Consider the following 12,640-nt stretch of genomic DNA (forward strand, 5'->3'; position numbering starts at 1 on the left):
ACCTTAAAAGTATGAGTAAAATTTTTAAGAATTTCCCATGTTTTAAAACCAAACTGCAATTATCTTTTCAAGGAAAAATGCAACATACTTTTCCTCTCTCAATGTTTACTAATGTAGAAAAGTAGTTGTTATTAGAAGGTTTAATGATATATCAAGACCACAGAGTTCTTAAACTGGCATGGTCTATTACAATCTTTCAGAAGTAAATATGTAATACTTCAAAATAAAGTATATTATAAAAAGTAACATATTCTAAAAATAATTGCATCCCAGCAAGCTTGCCAACACAGTTTGGAATTAAGACTGGAATTACAAAGAAACAGGTAAGACCATACACTATGACTCTAATTTCTGGAAAGTATGACAAGCTGATACACTGCTGACTTCAGAGGTTAGCTTCCCTATATATGAAACCCTGATAACTAGAATAATAAAGGACTTCCACTAAAAATGCTTGTTAGAAGATTGCATCTGCATAATGATAAGTTCCATTTTTGCTGCTTTTTGGGGGGGGAGTTTTTTAGAAGACATTACATATCCATTTCACTGTACTATCGTACAACTGACAATAAATTAGGAATTTAAAGTTATCAGACATATGGCTTTGCATATTGAAAATTTATAAGTTTACAAGCTAGTAATAGCCCAGATTGTAATTAAGTACAGAAGTCTCAAATCAAAAGGGACAAGGGTATTTCTGCTTCCATTTAAATTAGCTGATCCATTTAAAAAAAAACCAAAACAACAACAACCAAAAAACATCAAAACAAAACCCAACAAACACAAACCAACGAAACAAACAACAAACCTGAAAAATCACACCATAAAACATTGCCAGGGCAATTTCGTACCTCAGAAACAAGCTAACCCACATTAAATCTGATGTGCCTAAAAAAAAGACACCAAGGAAACTTTTGCTCTTATTTTTAAACTCGTGTTTCTAATATTTTAATTTAAAATGTTGCTATCCAAGTTCCATTTATAAGACGTACTGGGAATGCAAACATAGAAATCTCCAACTTTTTACAAAGTCTGCCTTCCTCTCTTTGCCCACTAACCTCATAACTTGTTATTTGGCCAGTGTATTTTCTAAAGATTTTTCAAATGTTCTTATGTTTTGCTTCACGACTTTTCTGATGTTCATTTCCTCACTGCCTCTCATCCTCCATGCATACAATTTATTTTCTTCGCTTAGACTCTGCATTTCAAAACAACAATTTGATATTTGACACTGCAGACTAAGTATCTCAGTAAATACCAGGGATATTATACCCCTGTTCATGGAAATGGGTATGTACCTCTACAGTTCATGAATTTTACTTCTATTAGAAGCTTTCTCCATGCTCAGCAATGACCCTGTGTTTTGAAAAAAAGTTGGTCACATTTGAATTAAGTCTGGACATACTTCTGTCAATTATGCAAATAAAAAATTCGTATTCATGGATTCCACAGATTTCATAATTGAGGGAAATTAAAGTTATTTAATGTGACAGAAAACATGTGTTGGAAACGACATAACTCCTGAAGTCAACAGTATTCTAAAATTCATTGGTCTGCTCTTTAGCACCTATTTCTTCTTCAATATAAGAAATATCCAAGATCAAATGTCTTGCCCTCATAACACATTATGTAGAAGCACAAAGCAAGCTGATTTGTATATATATATAGATTATTTATGTTTGATGAACAACAGTGTAATTTAGAACCTGTAAATACCAAGTCTGAAACTAGGCAAGGAAATTGCTTTTGAAAAATGAAAATTAAAACATGTATGGAAATTCAATGAAGCAAAGTATTTTCATGAAAATTAAATGATTTTCATTAAAATGCTATTGTGAAAACAACTGTGAATGACTTTCTACTTAAAACTAAATGGTGGAGGAAAGCTGTAAGACATTTACCAGGTACAAGGCAGTCAGAGAGTTATCCTAATGTTCCAGCACTTCAAACAAGTACCTCAACTAAGGGGACAGAGAATGAGTAGTATTTATATATTTAGCTATCTATCTATCTATTTATTTATTTATTAGGAATCAATTAATAATCAATGTAACCCATGTAATTAACTAAAAAGCAAAATTATTCAAAGATGAAATTTAACTTGAGTCATAGCTCAAGTTTATTAGACACTCTATAGCATATGCCATGTCTACAAATTAATTTTTGCAAGATACTTGAAAAAATTTGTCTTGCTCCTCATTCCTGTAGAGTTACTGGGTTTTTTTTAATTTTTTTATCTCAAAAAACTTTATGGTACAGCACTATTCTTTTGGGTCAGGCCTAGCTGTATTTCTCTATAGCATTATGGTTAGTAGAGTAAGAATTATTAATTTTGGTTTTGACAATTTTTGGCTACAATATTTAAGAGACATACAGCGGAGTAAAAAATAGGTTTTTTGAGCCTAATGTAGAGTAGATACTTTTGTAGATGTAAGAATAAGATGAAAGGTATACAATTTCTGTCATTACCATCACTTTTTCTTTACTTTGTATCAATTCAGTTTAGATTTGTTATTTGTACTCTACTAAAAAAAATATTATGACAATTAGCATTCTAGAACTAGTTATTCAGACAGTCAGCTATAATCCCCTGTTCACTGAACTGATATATTATTAACCTTCTCTGGCACTATAGTGCTAAATATCCAGAAAGAGACTCAATATTTCTAAGGATTTGAAAAAAACGTAGAAAAAAATGATAATATTATTTCTCTCTTCAAAAGCTGTTAGAGTTCTCTCAAACCTTTCCCTCCCCAACAAGTTTTGTCCCAGTATGTCCTTTTCATTTATCAGAGGTTAATTCTTTTAAATTTCCACTGCTTATATGATTAGTAATTTAAGTAAATTTTTAAGAAAATAAGCTAAGGAAAATTCTCTTCACCTGTTTAATGTTTCATATTTTCATGGAGAAAAATTATTTTTCTCTAGAAAGCAGAAACACCCAAACTTTGAAAGCTGCATCCACTAATCCATTACTCTGCCTTCATATCAGAAACTTCTTAAGCTATTTATTTTCTATAGCTTTCAAAGAATGGTGAATTTTTAGGAGCAAACAATGACATAAAATGACAGAGTTAAGGAAGTACTATTACTACCTATGCACAACAAACAAGCTTTTGAAATGACACCTTGGAAGAGGATTCACAGAGCCAGAATCTGTGAATCACTTCCAACTCTAAAAGAAAGCACCCTGATAGGCTTTAAAGACAGGACCTCAAAGTTATCTTGAAAGCATGAGAACTTTTTAAAATTAAGGATTTCCCCATGCTTTTTTTACAGAGAGCTTCCCCTCAAATCTTCTGCATAGGATCGGCATGGATTGTTAAGAAACCCCCCCTTGCCCTACATTGCATTTGCTCTCATCACAGTTCATACTATTTCTCTGGAGACTGAAGATAAAAATAATGTTTTCTGTCACCTTGGAGACTATGCATCTGATCTTTACTCTGCTCATTGCTTTCCTACCCTTTCTTCACATGGCAACGTCTGTTTGCTGTTCCTCTAACACACTCTCCAAAGCATCTTCCTTGCACTGTAGAAGTTTTTCCCAGTTATGCACATGTGTAGAAGAAATAAACACTTTTCTTTTACATAGATTCCCTCTGAATCAGTTTTGTACTCAGACAGGCAAGACACCCTTCCCCCACTCACAACTGATCATCCACACCCTTGAACACAAAACAGTAAATGAAATAGATACGAGATTTTTCATAATGCCTATGAAACTATCATGCACTATGAAGCTTAACTTTTAGGATTATGTTTTCACTGGCTTGGAAGTCTAATCATGTACAGAAAACATACTGTAATTGCATAACTGAATAGATGTGATTATTTGTCTTTGTAGCAAAGAGAAAGTGTGACTATCATGCATGCTTGCAAATGTACATATAATTACATCAGAGCTTGCTTAATTACAATTGACTTCCTTTCTGATCTACCAGCCTTTGTTGGTGATTTGCCTATTACACGTAATTAAGGTTTTAGACGTGACCATTAAAAACAATAGTAGATAATATAATACACCTAATATCCTAAAAATGTGAACATATCTTTGTGAACTTCGTGATACGTAAGATATGTATCAGTCACAAGTCTTCAAATGTACAATAATGAGCAATATATTCACCCAAGAAAAATTTCCATAAATTGTTTTAAGAATCAGGGGATTTTTTTTTTTTAATCAAGGGTTTGCTTTATTAGGGTTTTTTACTTTTTTTCTTTATTCATTATATTGCTTTTCACTCATAAAGAAGTGAAAATATCAAAGTAATACATATTTTTTTTTAAAAAAAAAAGGTTGAATTTTTTAACCTAAACCTGTTCAATTCTAATGTAATCTCATTCTAAGGTAGATCATATAAATGTTGTTCTAACAGCTTATTACTCTCCACTGACAGATGAAAGTTAAAATTACTATCTTGGACCTGGAAATCTATGTTTTAGATACCTAAATACAGAGATAATTAAAACCAGCCACAGAACAAGCTCCATAAACGTAAAATGGGTATAACTACCTGAGCTGCAGTGATAAGATAAATGCAGTTAAACCTGTAAATTACAACATGGTAGTAGTCACAGAAAAGAATAAATAAAATAAAGACATAACTGCTGCAGAAGCAAAGCAGATTCATTGAATCCTGTTCTATTACTTCAATAATAATTTTAATATAGACCTTAAGGGACCATTATTTCTCAGAAATTACATATAATCTACTCTTTATGTAAGTTTAACTTCATGAGCCAGATGTTTTTAATTTTGTGAAACTATGAAGAATCAAATGGCTATTGATTATGAATTAATTTCTGAATAAGTAGTATATTTTTGCTTCATTGATTCTGAATAATTTTTAATGTTAATGCCATGTCTGTTCTGTCAGATGTAACTGAAAAATTCAAATAGTGTCCAATAAAATTATTTGTCTTCAAATTTCTGTCTTAATGTACATCACAGATGAATAAAAGGAGGGATAATTCTTGACAAAAATACACCCCAAAGCTTCCCTTGATATTGTTCCTGTGCAGAACAATGACCATTACAAAGCTGCCTTAAGGCTAAACAAAAAGGAACAATTATTTAAAGGTATTCTAAGGACTTACAAATACTTTTGCTATGCTTGCCTGTACGTGAACATGCATCTAATTAAGGCACATACTGTTCTTACTCAGCAGAGAGTGCATTCTTCATAGCAGGCCAATTCTCATAACTCCTACAGTTTCAAAAGGAACATGTACTAAATAAAGTTCCATAAAAGTACAGAATGACTTCAAGCCAAAACCTAACAAGATACTTTTACTTACAGAAGATACAAAGGATTCACAAGATCATCATTTTGATATTCTAAAACTGTCTTACCATGGTATAGTTGTGAGCCACCTTCATAAGCTCTGTGCATCCTTGGGCATCAGCAAATGCTCTTATTCCCAAACAGTTGGATGGGTGCAAAAGCTTCATTAGAAAATGGCAGCAAACCTCTACTACTTGTGGGAGCTGGAGGAGGCAGGCAGCTGCTAGAAGGTTTTCAATAGTGTCTTCTTTCAACTCTAAGCAGCCTAAAAAAAAAGGATCAATAACACATGCAAACTTATTTACTTGGTATTTACAAAACATGCAGTATCAAAAGACCTTTTACAAATAATCCTGGCTCTATATAAATAATCTACAGAAACAGTGAAGAGGAGGATTAGGGTTTCTGACTGGACACCTCAGTGACCTGAATATTACAGTATTAAAAATATTTCTTTTTAAATTACTATTAATTCAGCCATATAATAGGGATATAAAGGGAGACTGTAAAGTGCGGAAAGGAAGAGAAGAATTAGGAATACTGCTTTTGTTTCTATAATGAGGCTAAAATCTGAGTAAGTATCTGGATATCAACCAGGCTGTGTGTTCTGAGGCTTTTTTATTGGATTTCTATTTTTTTCCATTGAAAATGGTGATAAAACTTGCATTATCTTCAGTGGTACAGAGCAAAAGTCACTGCCATTTACCTCCCTGAAATAACTGCCTAACGTAGTATAACTAGAACCACTAAAATATCTTCAGCATAGGGCTTAAAATCTTCAAACTTCATGTTGCGTATTTGTAATGTGACTTTGGGATTAGTTTTAGCTGAGTAATATATGTTAGGCCTCTCATAGCTTATAGTTCTTCTAAAAGACTTTATATTAGCTAAAAGAACATACATCAATGCATCAATGCATAATATTTATCTTCCATATTGCACTTCATTTTGTAATTTAACATGCCATTACCGTTATCTTGCAGACTGATACACTTTTTAATGAATAAAAGGTAAACCAGAATACAATAAAACTTAAAAAAATAATTTCTTTTAGTGAGGAATAAGCATTATTCTTGTCATCATGGCGCCTGCTAACCATTATTGTCCTGGTTTTTTTTTTTTTATATTAGTTATCTCTTATAAATCTCTCACATTAACAACTTCAGAAACTATAAACTAGAGATCACAAGGATGTGTTAGAGAACCAGAAAAAAAAAAGAGGGAAATTAAAATGTATAAATATAATATAAATTTTAAGAACCTAACACTCCTGATTTTATTTTGCTGTGCTTGGAAAAATAATTTCAAACTATAAAAGGATTAAGTGTATATTGATCTTTCTGTTCAGAGCAATATTGTTCAACAGTTAGATAAGCTCACTCTTTCCCACAAAAATTTTGTATTCATTGTTACATGAAGAGAAATCTACAAATCTTAATCATTCTGTCACATGGCACTAAGGAGTTCTAAAATCCTCAACTTCAAAACAGAATGCCATTGAAAAGAAAAGCTGCTTTATATTGTAATACCAAACCCAAAATACAATAAAAGTAACACTGAAGATCTGACCTTTTCTCCTTTCACTCTATTTGGAGCTTTTAAGGTAAGATGGAAACTGGGAAGTTATACTGTACTAGATTTGTTTATAATACATCCTTTTGCAAAGGCTAGGGCATCAGATCAGGTACACAGCATAATTTCAGTGGTTTTCCTCTGCTTATTTTTTTGCTTCTGTTAATGTCACATTAGTTTCTCATTATGTTATCTGACTTTTTCTCATCATCTCCATCCACCACACATTTATGCGATGTGGTCAGAAGGCACACGCAGCAGCTGATTCTCAGCTGACCCATGTATTTACCAATGACACTCCCACATTTGTTGCATGCTTGCAGGTAATGACTGGCTCAACACCCTATTCATTATCTAGAATTATAGCTCCACTGTATCATGTGAAAGCTATCAAAAGATAGCTGTTTTCAGGTTAAACCTGATTATCCCAGTACCAGAAGGGAAAGAAATCAAAATGTGCAAAACAGCTGTGAAACACAGATGGACTCAGAAATGTGCTGATGGAAAGAAAATTAGAAAAATCAAGTTTTAAATGTCTGTTTCTTAGACACTATGTTTTTGACAATGAGCTCAGAGAAGTCTCTGTCCCTAAAAGCTGTCCCAGATAACTTTCGCAGAATGACGCAAGTATTAAAAAAAACACCAGCCTTTATGAAGAAAGGTAGCAGTATCACAGTTGGCTTTTTATCGCTAAATGTTGCCTTAGAAGTACACAAAGGCAACAGATGAAACCACATCAATCTATTTATTTTCAAATTGAAGATATTTTCCAATAACTTTAAGGAAAATTACTACTGGTAGGGTACTGGTTGGGAACTCGTAGGATTAAAATAAGTTTAAGTCAAAAAAATTATCTGCTTTATAAATTAGACATTTTTTTATGTAACCAACATGACCATTTCTACCTTAAATATTAATTGAGGGAGTAAACATACAATGGCTTCTAGGATACCTGAGGATATAAATACATTATAGCTGAACTTATTTTTAACTAATTCAGAAACACTTATTTACTACTTAATATATCTAGGATAAGAGCTAGAAAATTACACTTAGTTTGAATTAGGTGTTTACTCTTTCAGTACTGCATTATACTGCCATACTGCCCTTTTTCTTTGTTTTTTGGGGGGTTTTTTGTTTGTTTTGTTTTGTTTTGTTTTTTTCCATGCACAAACATGGTAAGAAGAGGGGGCTCTCTAGGATCTTGTTTTTATAAAACATAAGCTTCAGTGAGTAAGTATCTATACCATCTAAATGCCTTCCAAGTCTTACTTTTCTTCATTTTTAATCATCAAGACACCTTTGTAAATTTGGTCACAAGGGCTGTTATTCACTTTTTCAGAACAGTGCTATGACATGTTCATGCCAATTCCTCTGAGATATCAACTGTTTAGGATGGTGAGAGTTTAGGAAAAAGCTGTTAAGAAGAGGCTCAGTGTATACACTGTCAACTCTTCAGACAGTTTCATATTGGCAATTAGAAGATCTAAGCATCTATTTAAAAATCTTTAATAGGCTATTCAGGGGGGCATTAATATTACTGCTTCTTCAATTCACCTCTGCCTCACATTTTTATGCAATAAGGAGCTTGTAGAATTACTTAAATCTGAGCAAAAAAAATTAACCAAAGCTTAAAAATCTCATTTTGTATTACATTAAGATTTAAAAAAAAAAAGAGAAAAAACAATCAAAAGAACTTTAATGGATTCTAATTATTATTCTAAATTATAGTTCTATTTGTGACAAATTTTATGTGCATTGCTTATACAGAAATTAAAATGCCTGTCTTTAGGATGCATTCTTGTAATGAATATATAAAATTTATTATTTCATTGCCAAGTGTGAAGCAGAGATTATATATAAAAATTCCTTGATACCTCTATTCTTTTGCTAAACCTTTCTCCAAGTTAAGGAACAGTTTGGGGATTTATTTATGTATTTATTTATTACATCTTTCCTTTTGCTTTTATTTTTATTTCTACTCCTTAGGCTACACTGTTACAATTAATTTTCAGTATAGGGAATCATGGCATCTTCGACCGGCTTTGCATGATGTTAATAAGGTCAGTGTGTGTCACAGGAATCAGCCTCCCACAGCTATTGCCCAGCAGGTATCAACACAAATATGGCGGGACCACTCAGCAGGTACGGCTCACTTGCTCTGTGCATAAGCGACATATTTTAACCCAGATACTTAACACATGGTCATATCATTTTACCTCATGTGCACAGTAAATTTTTTTCTCTCCTGTAATTACACATTTATCCATTCATAGCAAGACTTCAAAATTCCTATGACAGCTGGGAATAAGGGTGTACCAGTGAAGTCATGGAAGGTGTCAAGGAATTAGAAACAAAGGCTAGAACTAATACCTTTTAATAAGGTATTTACCTTTTTAACCTTTCTACTGCATGTGCCTTGACCAGTTGTGCTGCAGTTTTTAAGAGTTTCTGAATGGAATTATTTCCATAGGCTAACCTGTCATAGGAATGCACTATGGCAATCTATATTAGGTCTCCATTTTTAAAAATAAAGGCAGTAAATGGTATCAAGATAATATTTATTTAGATTTTGCATAGTAGATAATTGCTTACATTATGGTTACAAGAAGAAATTGCTGCTCTGAAACAGCATCAAGTTCCAGTGAAGACCAGAAAAAATCTTATTAAAAAGGTGTTATGCTTCACATTGCTATAATAGACTTTTTTTGGCATTGCTTATCATTAAAATTACCAAATCTTAGGTATCTGCCAGGCAGCCACTGTGGCAGTGTGCTCCTCCTCACTGCCTTCCTCTCCTGCTTAAGCCATAAGCACCAGTGGGAGCTGTGATGGCTTCAGCCAGCTTACTCTGTATATTGGGGGATGGATGGTAACATGGTGGCCAAGGGCTGTCTGGAACAGGTCATCTTGTTGGTATGCAAATATCACTGGAAGTCAATCACCTTACTTTACAAAACTGTGGACAGCCCAGGGCCTGTTGAGCTTTCCTGTACACCAGGATCTCACCTCAAGTAGGGACGCCTCTCAAGGTTAGTCCTTAAGGTTGAGAGATTCCTTAATGCAATGGATTCTTGATAAGTGATTAACAGCACACTAAATTTGGAAATTTTTGCTAATACAAAGGATTGATTGTGCACATACAATCCTTTAGATGTAAACTGTTGACCAAGTCTGGGACTAGGATTGGATCCAGCCACACCTATACTTCTCTCTGAAAAGTAATTTAGAAAGCAAGGGGGTTCTGCCTGAACCTCATGACTCAACGGCAGGGTCTCCCTGACAGTTTTGTCTGGCCCTGTCCTCAGTGTGGTAAGTAATCAAGAGTACTTTGCCATTGAATCTTGTTAAACCACTGACACATTTAGCACTGAAATTTGTTAACTCACCGTTTTGCTTCTCTCTTATGAATGAAGCACATGACTCCATCCACAACAACCACCTCAGCTAATCATCTGAGATCTCCTTTCACAGTAAATGGGGAGAAGCAGGACGCGTTACAGCAGTTTTCATCTGCCCTGTTTGAGTCATCTACTTTAGAATGAGATTCTTTCCCTAAGAGTGGCTATTTCTTGCTTTAACTATAAAAAAAAAGCACCTTCATTTGACTTACTGAGACACTGTTGATATTTATATCTGCTGATACAAATTCAGTTCATCTGCTCCCAAACACACAGTACTGGAATCATCGGAATCATCAGGTATCAGGTGATGAAATGTCTGGAAATGCTCTACAACCTTTAAAAACTCTTTGGGTCCAATGCTGATCACTCTGTTACTGTCAACTCCTGGTAATGACATAATGTGTATAATCACCTTTTATGTCCATCCATGAATAGCAGCCAATGAAGAATGCAATAAAAAGTATCTTCCCTGTAGCAGAACATCTTCTAGTCTCCAGATGATTTCTCAAGTGTATGTTAAAGTTTTGATTTTAACCTATGCCTTAAAAGATGAATTCAACATTGTATCATCTCCCACAATTTTCATAAAGGTGAAGTTGTTTTCATAAAAGAAAACATGACAGAGCATATTAATTTTGGAGAAGTTTCTCCTGATCAAATTCTGCTTTATTTTCTGTTACTTAATTGCTGCAGATCATGGTCATCAGATGCAAGTGACAGAGACAGGCACTCTATGGTTGGTTGTGTTAATTTCCTTATGGTCTGGCATTTAGCATCAGTAAAAATTCATAAAGCTCATTTTTTTTCTGTAGATACTCAAATAAACAAATAAATACTACCCCAAAAGGGACTAGTTTCCTACACAAACAGATAGTGCAACTTAAATAGGGGAAATAACCTTAGGGTCTGCCCATTCCCTATTATCAGACTATTCATCTAGTCATTACATATTAGCAGCCGAAACCTAAACTAATTACAAATTAATCCTGAAAGTATGTATGACCCAAAGATATGTTTACTTGAGGGTGCTGAAGAATCACTTAGGTTTTTCGGCAGCTATTTTCGTATCAGCCACCATAAATGAAACACAGGTTAGACCATATGACTTAACTAAGAAAATTACTTTTTCCTCCGTGGATATTATTTTTTTCACTCACAAAATCTTTCCTGTCCTGATGAACTTCAATCTCCCTCAACTCGAACTGAACTAAATCATCTGATTGGAACAGATTTGATTTTCTGTTCATAGAACATTTCTTTTTTAATTCCTGTGGATAAAAATTGACTTTTGAAAAGGACAACTTATTTTAACTCCTTTTCACACAGGGGACTTAACATGATTTTTTTAAAAAGTAATTTCAATTTACATTTCTATGAAATAATCTCAAAAAACCATTTGAAGTTAAAATCAGGAAAGCACTCACTTGATTCACATACATCTTTCGACTATGATTAGATTACAATTACATTGTCAGTTATGGTGGTAGTTTTTGAACTCTTCACTACCTAACACGAGTTCAAAATAATGAAAATTTTTAATTTCTAATAACATTTTTATATGAAATTTTTATTTTTAAATTATGTATTAAAATAATGTCATAAATGTTTCTGCAGCCATAAAAATATGTAGTTTGTAAAAAATGAAAATACCTCTGTTACAGTAATATGAGAATTCTTATAAAACAAATAGCTTCACTCTTTTTAAAAAACTGTATGATTATTTACACCCTAATCATGCTACACCTTTGTTTAAGTAGACTAAACTGACCTAATCACATGGTCATTTGTGAGTACTGCCAAAGTCCACTGTATTTAAATGGCACAGAAAATTACAATATTGCAGAGTGATAAGCAAATCCTATTAACAACTTAAAATCCCCCCTGGACAGGAACCTTCTTGCAAACGTCTGGCTAAAGATCAGAAAAGTGTATTAGCCAAAATATGTGGTACCTTTTCATCTCTTGGTCTGGAAAAATACCAACAAAACATCTCTGTTGTATAACTGAAATGTCATCCTTTTAAAGAAGTTTTGTCCACTGACATATACATATCAGCTTTTTAGAAAAATTCGTTAAGATACTACTTTCTCCTTATGAAGCAACAGCCATTCATGTGCCTTATCTCACTTTAGATACTAGTACTTAGTCACCTGCAAGCAATACACACAAATAACAAGAATAAAACCAAATAATTTTAGCTGTGAGTCTAATCTTCATATTTTATAAACTCTGATGAAAGATACATTAGTGCTTTGAAACACACTTGAAGATACGTTTTTCCATTGGCTATAGAAAAGTTGTTAGAATATGAACTTCATTCTTGGGAATATTTACTAAAGATTACTAGTTTCTACCTGAGTAGATGATTAATATATT

At 33.2% G+C, this 12,640-nt stretch overlaps 1 protein-coding gene across 4 annotated transcripts in view; it reads right to left on the minus strand.

Annotated features, from left to right (window-relative positions):
• Nucleotides 1–12,640, minus strand: part of KLHL1 (kelch like family member 1) — a 252,713-nt gene that overhangs the window by 140,568 nt on the left and 99,505 nt on the right. For all 4 annotated transcript variants that reach the window (XM_080376862.1, XM_080376863.1, XM_080376865.1 and 1 more), the window contains one exon: nt 5,357–5,553. In XM_080376862.1, coding sequence (XP_080232988.1) covers nt 5,357–5,553 — 197 coding nt within the window. The remainder of the gene's footprint in view (nt 1–5,356; nt 5,554–12,640) is intronic.

This window comes from Falco punctatus (assembly GCF_963210335.1).
Source record: "Falco punctatus genome assembly, chromosome: 2".
In the NCBI taxonomy this organism is placed as follows: Eukaryota; Metazoa; Chordata; class Aves; order Falconiformes; family Falconidae; genus Falco; species Falco punctatus.